The sequence below is a fragment of the Scleropages formosus genome, chromosome 22 (genome assembly GCF_900964775.1).
Source record: "Scleropages formosus chromosome 22, fSclFor1.1, whole genome shotgun sequence".
Lineage (NCBI taxonomy): Eukaryota > Metazoa > Chordata > Actinopteri > Osteoglossiformes > Osteoglossidae > Scleropages > Scleropages formosus.
Window position 1 is genome coordinate 18,948,075 of NC_041827.1, and position 10,456 is coordinate 18,958,530.

At 47.8% G+C, this 10,456-nt stretch overlaps 1 protein-coding gene across 2 annotated transcripts in view; it reads right to left on the minus strand.

Annotated features, from left to right (window-relative positions):
• phactr3b (phosphatase and actin regulator 3b) overlaps window positions 1–8,609 on the minus strand; it is a 49,426-nt gene extending 40,817 nt beyond the window's left edge. For both annotated transcript variants that reach the window (XM_029248008.1, XM_029248006.1), the window contains exon 1: window positions 8,292–8,609. In XM_029248008.1, coding sequence (XP_029103841.1) covers window positions 8,292–8,397 — 106 coding nt within the window. In that variant the 5' untranslated portion in view covers window positions 8,398–8,609. The remainder of the gene's footprint in view (window positions 1–8,291) is intronic.
• Window positions 8,610–10,456: the final 1,847 nt, after the last annotated feature.

Consider the following 10,456-nt stretch of genomic DNA (forward strand, 5'->3'; position numbering starts at 1 on the left):
ACCGGCCGACCGGAACACCGAGCCCTGTCTGAAGCACGCGAAACGGGAGCGTTCCCCCCACCCCATTGGGATGACTCAGGTCCAAGAACAGAGTCCACCTTCCTGCGGGGGTGGAAGGCCATCCTTGGTTGTTGTTGGTTGCACCAGAAAGGCACACGCTCACGTAGGCAGGAAACACGGGCGCCTGGACTGAACGTTGGGATCTTGCGTTTCAAAGATGTACAGTGACTCAGAGCACCGTCCCCTCCGCGCACCCTGACCACGGAGACGGGTTCGACAGCACATTCGCGCCGAGCTCATCGGCGCCGTTTCCATCATTTACTCGTCTAATACACCAAGTGGGACCAACCTCTTACTCTCCACACTGTCAGCTCCGCTTCTTATTTATTATTCACACACCCTTCGCTCACACTTTACACTGTCTACATGTGCTATTTAATCCGGTGTCTCTGACTCTGTTCACTGCGGTGTGTATACTGCTTTGGCCTTCTGCAGTTTCCCTTAGGACTGATACAAGTTCTATATATTGATGCATTTCTCTGCAATTCTATCTTTATATACACTCTATCTATACATCACTCTACAACTCTATTTTTACATATGTCTGTGCATCTCGACAATTCTCTGTTCATATGTAACCATCCTAATAGCAACCAACCAACATCAACAACCGCTTGTCTCGAGAGGGTCTTGGCAAGCCAGAGCCTATCCTGGAAACAAAGAGCACAAGGCTGAATGGGGAGGAGAAACACCCTGGACAGGACACCAGTCCATCACAAGGCACCTCAACCAGGACTTGAACCCTTGGCCCACCACACACCAGGCACCAGCCAAACCTGCTGCACCACCACAGGCTCCTCAATGTCTATATCTCTCCTCAATTTGGTCTGCCTATCTATGCATTTCTGTACAATTCTATTTTTATATACTATATACATACATACATGCATCATTCTACAATTCTATCTATCTATCTATCTATCTATAAGTACATAAGACACAGCGCGCCCAGGTTTGATACACACCAGCTGGGCCAGGCTGTTCCTCTGGGAGATTCATATGACTGACTGTCTCACAGCACATGTGTGCATTCGGTCACCGCTTCTGGGTCATCATGTTTCGTGCTTCAAAGGGGAGACATAAGACCTGGGTAATTAACCGCAACCAAATCGAGAGGGAAAACATACAAAACATACCGGCACGGGGGCATCAGTTCAGGGTACTAGAGCAGGAGGTAGGATTTGAACCCAACCCTGCGGCCTGGTTCTAACCAGTGCCCTTTTACCCTATTCTTTAATGGGAAAAATTCCTGGATTTTTACACCAATGAGGTGAACTTACTGTTTTGAATACATAAAGATGCCTTCCTGACCAAAGAGGGTGTGGTGGTGCAGTGGGTTTGACCAGGTCCTGCTGTCCAGTGGGTCTTGGGTTCAAGTCTTGCTTGGGGAGCCTTATGATGGACTGGTGTCCTGTCCTGGTTATGTCCCCTCCAGCCTTATGCCCTGTGTTGCTGGGTTAGGCTCCCCATGACCCCTGCATGCGACAAGTGCTTTTGGACACTGTGTGTGTGTGTTCCTGGCCTTGGATCCTATTCTGTTCTCCTGCACTCACGGACCAGCAGTACAAGGTCTCCATACCACGGTAATTTAAGTGTTTTTTCCACAGTGAGATTAATCTTGGTGTGGGGATCACACTGCTTTAGCTGAGCCTCTGCAGTCATGTTTGCACAATAATCTAACATCAAAGAGCTCCCATTATATCCCCCAGTGCTGCGATAAGCCGCACTTTTACCTGCCATCGGTGTAAACGAGTGTAAACAGGCAGAGCTCACTGTTGCCAGCAAAACACACCAACCTGCCTTTGCTTCCTGAATTCCGATTATGAATCATACACATCCGCTCTTTCATTATCACGCATTTTTCATCTCTTACGCTTCACATTTTCAGTTCTTGGTCCAAAGTGCGACTTCTCATGAAACCATTTCAAGGCCACTGCGTTGGAAAGGATCGACGTTATACGACTCCCCACTTTTATTTTAGCTAATTCTCTAAATAGAAATGCTTTTAAAGCGTCGTCGGTTCAATTCTAACGTAACGAAGCGGAACAAACACCGCGAGACAGAAAGACAACTGACTGCACGCAACCCAAAGCCCTGAAAATGTGCATCTCTAACGTGCCCTTTAATCTGAATTGAGACTTAAAATAAAACAATATGAATAAATAGATAAGGATCTTCTACAAGTGGGCGCAAGGGCGCAGTGAGTTTGCCTGGGACCTGCACTCTGGTGGGTCTGGGGTTTAAGTCCTGCTTGGGGTGCCTTGCAATGGACTGGTGTCCCCTCCTGGGTGTGTTCCCCCCAGCCTTAGGCACCCTGTGTTGCTGGGTTGGGCTCTGGTTTGCTGCAACCCGGCTTGGGATAAGTGGTTTCAGTCAGTGTGTGTGTGTCTCATATGAATATTTTCCTGCAGCAAAGTCAGTCCAATGACACAGAGGGTTTTCTGGGCTCCAGGATGAGGTCAGAACTCTTTCCCAAGGACATTCGCACATGAGCTCATGGGGGGTATCCAAGGACTTTGTCCGTGATACTGCACCTGACGGAGGCTACACGTCCTAGAGCCCAAATGGCGGTCTCTGTGGGTGGGGGGAGGAGGGGATTGGGGGGGGGGTACCTTCACCACTTCTGTAGGAATGAATTGTTCCATAAACCGACACGAGTGACGTGATCCGAAGTGACGAGTAACAGGGATGTGGAGCCCGTGCTACATCTGCTCACACAAGTGACCGCTGGCCTCGTGCCACTGCATGATGACCACAAACCTTGAAAGTGACTGCGGTCAAGATCAGGAAACTATTTATCTGTTTACTCAGTTCATGACCTTAAACCAGGTTAGACAATGTGGGCCAGCAGGTGGCGTCATGGCTAGAGCTGCAAATTCAAATCCCTACTCGACCTGCAGTACCCTTGATCAAGTTACTGTTCAACTGTCACAGTGAAACCAACCCTGCTGTATAAAAGGGTAAATCATGGTAAGTTGCTTGGCATAAGAACCAAACGTTGTCATCCGCTTTGGAGAAAAGCATCAGCTAAGCAAATAAATTGCATAAAAAAACAATAATATGAGTTTCTTGTACATTTTGAGAGCCCTCATGATATTTAAAGCAAAAGAGGACTGGTATCATCCCATTCTTTCTCATCTGTAAAATGCAATTCACGGTTTAAAAAAAAAATTGATGACTTGCCGCAATTATCGCAAAAATGGAACATTAATGAGTAATCAATAAATCCATCAGTGACGGCATGAAGGGAACAATGTATGTACCTGAGGCTCCATTTCAAAACCCTTTTAATATTCTCAGTGTTTTTATACACCCCTGTAGATTAGACATAGCGCACATTCTGTTTATAGATTATTTTAAAAAAGCTGCACGCAGAAGCAGATGTTTCATTTTTGTCGGTGTTCAACGGCAGTCGGGCCGAGCATCATTCCCTCAAGCGACATCCTGTACTGTACAGTCCGTAATAAGACACGCAGAAAGTACGAGTGCATCACGATCCGCTTAATGGGAATGAGGGATTCTATCGCATCCAGCCCGTTAACACAAAATATTATTTGTGCACAACCCAAAAAGCCAGGTCTGTGTGGACTGTGGGGGATTTTCAAGGTGGGTTCCCATGACAACAAGTCAACAATGAACGCCACCAACATGAGCGAAAACTCTCCTCCCCAAACCCATGTGAGGAGGAACCCCGTCGTGATGCCCTTGATGACTGCACGCGGTGCGACAGAGCCTTCCGGAAGCCTCACGAACAAGCCGTAGCCTTGCCATGACTCCCTTAAGATACAAACCCCCCAAAACTAAACGAAAGGAGGCAAACGCAGCCGAACAGGAGCACTAACTGTACAGTAACGCCTCCGCCTCCCCTTGGCTGCTTTACATAGCGTCACAGCTTATCATATTTACATATATTACTCTAGTGAAAATACCCAGCTGTGCACATTTATCTAATAATCTAAGCTGCTTTGGATAAAAAAAACCTAAGCAATGGTTTAATAATACATATATTAGTGTGTTGAGCCATAATTGTATTCCCTGACCATTTTTGCATGTAAAGTTCCAGCATTTTACTGTTACCTGCAGCCCAATGCGATTATTATACCAGACACACCTCACGGATGCCTGCAGTATAAATGACACAAAATATGCAAAATAAAAGAGAAGCGATGGTGCATAATGTATTTAAGGCAGCCTGGAAATAAGTGCAACTCAGTGCACTGCTCTCCCCTCCCCCACGACATCACATAACAACGTACCGTGTTATTGAGACGTGTTAAAGCCTTTTTGTTTGTGTCGACGTGATGACCGAGCATCTGTCCTCATATACGGCTGATCACTTATCGCTCTTTCCACATTGCGGCCACCGTGACACCTCTGTAAGCGCTGCAGTACCCACACGCGTGTGCCATATTCACTGAGCTGACACTTTCCTCTAAAGTGACTTACCACGTTAAGCTATTTACACTGATTTACCCATTTATACGGCAGGATAATTTTCACCGTATCCGTTGAGAGTGAGCACCTTGATCAAGGGTACTACAGCAGGAGGTGGGACTCAAACCTGTAACCTCTGAGTTTAACCACGATGCCACCTGATGTCCAGTAACAAAAGCCATACGCTGCCATCAAAATGTGTGTTTGCTCCCAGTGTGTTTCACATGTCATGTGTGACTAATGACTGGACTCCCCATTGGACGAATCAAGCAAAGCAACTTAGAAGGGTAGTAACTTCACCATTTTTGAACAGCTGGAATTTTTACGCAGGGATATTTCTCCAGGTGCTGATCAAGGTTCATGCGCATGAACTAGAGTAGGAGCTCCCCTCTGGCAGCAGGTGGCGTAGTGGCTAGAGCTAGAGCTGCCCCCTTTTAGACTCACAGCTTCAAAGCCAGCTCCAGCTATGGTACCTGTGAATAGGACACTTACCCTCAATCAATACAGTAAAAATTACCCAGGTGTATGAATAGGTAAATGAATGTCAGTAGTTCCACATGGTTGCTGCTGTGGCGAAAGGAGTCGAATTCAAATATTAATAAATGTCCAGTATGTGGGAGCAGCGGTCAGTTGCCCCTGAGCATTTTTCTACTTGCTGCTACAACACTGCATGGTGCGAACAGCCCAGTATTATAATATATAACACTTCAGAGACACCTGCAGTTCCATTTCGGTCCCCGGAAAACATACCTGGAACGCCAAATGAGATCTGGCTTAATGGACAAATCGTCACGAAAAAAACCGAAAGCAAATAAAGACTGCATTTTAAAATGCGTCTACAGAGACAGAACTGCTCAGGCCTGAGATGGAGGGCTGGATGCTGCACGCGCCTTTTTGGTTTGCAGCTCCCGAGTGAAAAGTTATGGATATGTACCGGCTGCTTCACAAGGCAGCCCGGTCGAGCCGTACTGACCATCCCCACTCATTAAAAGCAGGCGGATAAAAACCTCTCCTTGCATATCGGGGGTGTGAAATTGGCCTCGGCCATTTGGGTTGCCATGGAAACGGCTGAATACACAAGGAACGCTGTCATCAACCTCTTTAAGGCATACTGATTTCCCCAGAAGACGAAAGGCTTCAGTCACTTATTTATCCATCCACACTTAACGGATTTAAAAAGAAATGATGTGGTGTGACAAATGGAGTCTCTCTCCTTGTGTGTCTGCATGCGTGTGTGTGTGTGTGTGTGTCTCTCCTGCCCAGTGAACGGCTGGTTCAGTGAATTATGCAGCACTCGTGTCATTAATGAAGTAAACTTCATCGTTTCATTATGGGCCGCATCACACAGGGATGTCGGGAGCTTAAGGTCCACACAAAGCGCCGGTGCTCACCGCTTCGGTACCACGGTATGCTGGGCTCCCATGGAGATCCAGTGGGAAAAGTAACGAGTCTGATAATCGTTCGTCGATGCTGTGTTGCTGCTGTATTCTTCAAACCCAGGACTGAAAGTCGAGGAGCCGTGAACGTAAACCTGGGTCTTCAAAAGCTCTCAAGAAGATACTTGAGGGAGAACCATCTCTAAGAGAGATTTGCAGAACAACAACGTCACACGCTAGATTTAGATTGCGAGCTTCCATCGAAAACACACCGTGACACTGCATTTCAGCATTAGGCCATACCATATCAAACATCAACTTAATATTTTACACTGATTCTCTCAAATGAGTCAGAAGAAACCAATAAATAGACCCTTCAGTGAAATGGAAAAATGAGGTTTTGCCGGAGGGTCTAAAGGTAATTCCCAAAATAATACCTGGGACTGTAAGGAAGTTACTATGAAAGACAAACTCAACGGGATGACTGCTGACATCCATCCATCTGACCAAATCAAACCCTCTCCAGACGGCATTCATCGAGCAGCAAAACAGATTAGAAATTCCTCAAGAGAACTACGCACACTGATGACACCTCACACTTACACAACAGGGCAATTTTTACTGCATCAGTTCAGGATAAGGACCTCGATCAACGATCCTCCAGCAGGAGGTGGGACTCAAACCCAGGTCTTTCAAGTCTGACGCAGCAGCTCAAGCCGCTATGTTATTCGTTCACTCCTACGACCCCCTTATCATTAGACATAACGAATCAAAGTACCGCGGTCCGGGAACGGCAACCGTGGTGCCAGCCACAGCCGCTCGTTGCCCGCTCACGGTTGGCTGGCACAACACCACCGACTCCGCAGTCCAGAGATATCTCAGCTGCTGCCACGTTTCTCCCTTGTCTTCTTAAACCCTCGCAGCATTTGTTTGTCCGAAAATAAACTAATCAGCCAGTTAAACACATGGAAGAAACATAATGCATCAGCACACACAATGGAAATACAACACCGAGAGCAAAATTACACTGGTAAATTGTGTCTGGACTGCATGTATGAAGGGTGTGTGACGACAGCAGATTTCCCAAACACTCACGCACACCCTGCACTGAATGATATGAAGCATCGAGCGTGAGTGTGTCCATAGTTACAGTTTATACACCGAAGAAAGCCTCTTCATTCACCACATGTATGAATGCATCTCAGAGGAGCATCGGGCAGCAGAGAGGACGGGGCTGCTGGTCTTGCAGTCTGAAGGTCCCTGGTTCAAACTGAGCTCCTGCTGATGTACCCTTGATGAAAGTACCTACCCTGAACTGATACAGTTGGCTGTAAATGGACGCTTTGCTGTAAATTGGACTATCCAGCACTGTAACTCACTCGGTAACAGTAAAATATTCTGCCAGACGGATTTTGCTACTGGAAGGATTTGGCCTCCTTTTCCAAAGAAAAAATGCTTCTTATATTTCCCCATATAATATTTATCACCATTGTAGCTGAAGCTGAGCCCCCAGTGTATATATGCAGAATAAAATGTTTTGCTATAAATACACACACACACACACACACACACACACACACACACACACACACACACTTGGTTGCATGTCCTCCAGTCTTCACCTCTAAGTGAAGACAGTTCTGAGAGGGTGAGACTTTAGTGCGACAGGAAAGGTGTCCGTGCAGAAGAGGCCGGGTCCCCATCCCCGGCGACGCTGATGCTGCTGCTGCTGTTGATGCTGATGCTGATGCTGGAACAAAGCAAACGCCGCTCAGCCCTGTCGCGTGCGATGCGCAATAGACAATGGATGGTGTGGGGGGGGGGATAAACCAGCGATTTATCCACAAACATCTTATTTCCTATCGTGCATCAGTGTCGGATCATCTGCGAAAAATCCAGTCGCTCATGATGCTAAGAAAAAAAGGCGCCGATAATTTGCAATATTCTCTCTCTCACACGCGCGCGCGCGCGCGTTCTCCACACAGGAATACATTATATATGCGCACAGTTACACTGCAATGTCACACTCCCGACATCAACAGCAGACGTTCGCAACCATTTTAATTCATACACATGTGCACGCACACACACACACGGTGCGTTCACTGCGGCGCCGCGGAACGCGCACGTTGCTCTAACGCGTCGCTCGTGGCGCTCGGAGCGTCGCGCGACACGTTTGTCCCAGGACGCGTGTGTTGCACAGCGACTCGACGCGCGTGATCCGCGAGGCAAAAATATTGCGTTATCATCGCGTTCGAATCAAGCCGTTGATTCGCGCGTGTCGCAGCTCGAAACTAAGCGGCCGAATGAAATTAAAGGGAAAAAAATGCGCTTCGCTCGCCGATTCCGTCGAAACGTAGCGCAACATTTAAATGGTGGTTTTGCGATCTGGCGCGTGGCGAGGCGGGGGCGCGAGCGTACCTGTGCGGCGCGCGTGCTCCACGCCGGTGTCCGTGAGGATGCTGGGGTCACTCTGCGATCGGCCCCGCTGCAGCGCGCATCCCTCCAGCGCGCCCGACGTAGCCATGGAGATGGCCGAATGCGGGCTGATAAAATATTGACGAAAAAAAAAAAAAAAAAAAAAAAAAAAACGCACCCGAAGCGAGGCGGCCGAAGCGGTGGTGCGGATCTGATTCGGCTTGACACGCGCGGACCCGAGCCGCCGCGAGCCCACGGGTGAGCGGAGACCCTGGAGTGTGTGCGCGCGCGCGAGCGCGGGTTTGTGCGCGTGTGTATGTGTGTGCGTGTGCGTGTGTGCGCGCGCGCGTGTGGATGCTCCGGGAGGGGTGTGAGCGCTCTGTCTGTCTGCTCCACGGCGGGATGTGGAGAAAGGCTGCCGCCTCCGACGGTTGTTCATGAATGGAAAGGCAGAGAGAAATACGTAATATACATTATACAAAAAAATTGCAGAGCCCTCAAGAAAGTGGAGAAGTGGAAATGCAGACCCTAAAAGAGGACCGCTGAAATCATTTTCTAAAAGTAGGTTTATATTATGTAAGTATTATCGTGTGTGACCTGGTAAATAAGAGGAAACCCCAGGTATGCACCAAGTGCTCATACTAGGTCCGTCCAGAAGGTACCGCTCCTGTCTGGTTGGGCTATGATGGGCTTCTTAAGGTCCTACTTTGAGTTGAAGGATCTTGGATTGGGGTGGGGGGCTGGGGGGAGGAGGGGAGACTCTGGCACCGATCACAGGCTACAAGAAATTTAAGGGGCTGTCCACAGTGAGCTAAAACATGAACACAATCCAAACCAAAGAAGGTTCCAGGCATCTATGTGGTCCAAGCATTACTGCTGAACAGATGGACTGTCCAGAAGCTTCCAAGCAGAGACAAAACTGGTTGTCGATGGTGATCAAACACACACACATTTTCAGAACCGCTTGTCCTATACAGGGTCACAGGGAACCAGAGCCTACCCGGTAACACAGGGCGTAACGCCAGAGGGGGCACACCCAGGACAGGACGCCAGTCCGTCACAAGGCACCCCAAGCTGGACTCGAACCCCAGACCCACCAGAGAGCAGGACTGTGGTCCAACCCACTGCACCACCGCACCCTCTGGTGATCAAACACATTACGTTTAAAAGTCCAAAGCGACTTCCAATAAACACTATACAGCAGGATCAGCACACACCCCTTACGATGAGTCACTCATCCATGCCAACGAAAGACACTTTCCATCACTCATACAGACAACAGGTGATTCTCGAGTCACCAGTCTACCTGAACAGTATGTCTTTGAACTGCAAAAAGAAACCAGAGCCCCCAGCAGAAAACCACACAGACATGGGGTGAACAGGCATATTACATTTATTCATTTAGCAGATGCTTTTCTCCAAAGCATCACACATCTCATAGAAAAGTTCTACACAGACTGAGCAGGGATCAAACCCACACCCTCTCACACCACCCAGGAACTGTGAGACAGCAGTGCTACTTGCTGTGCCACTGTGCCACCCGCAGCACACACTGCAGGTAACCATGTAAGAGTACTTGGATGGTGTGCATCCCAAGGTCACAATAAACCATTCCGAGGGAATAACCTCAGATATGGGTGAATAGCCTAATAAGTGCATTAGACACATAATTTATACATAAATATATAAACACATTATGAGAATGAGAATGTTTTATTGGCTAAGTGTGCTGATGCACGCAAGGAATTTGCTGTAGCTCTTGATGCTTCAGACAACAAACAGTTTTATATTTTGTGATATTTTGATTTTTTTGTGACAAGAAACATATAGCAAAAGGGGTTGGACCATTTTGAGGGGGTGGATTCTGGGTGTCCTTGGAGAAGGTGATGGTCAGCATTCGTAACAGCAGTTTCCAGGTTGTTCCATCAGCGGTGAGGCTGTCAGTGGGGAAGTCACAAAGTGACCTGGGAAGATCAGGGGATGTGGATGATGGATCTTGATGGACTATTTGGTTGTGTGTAGTCTGACATGGGGGACATTTAAAAGAATTCTAGCTAAAAACGTGGACTGACACACTTTTAAGGATTCTAGTTGCGCTGTGACTTGAGACCAAGATTTTGCCTGAGACTCACAGTCAGACATGTCATGTTTTAAAAATAAAGATATAA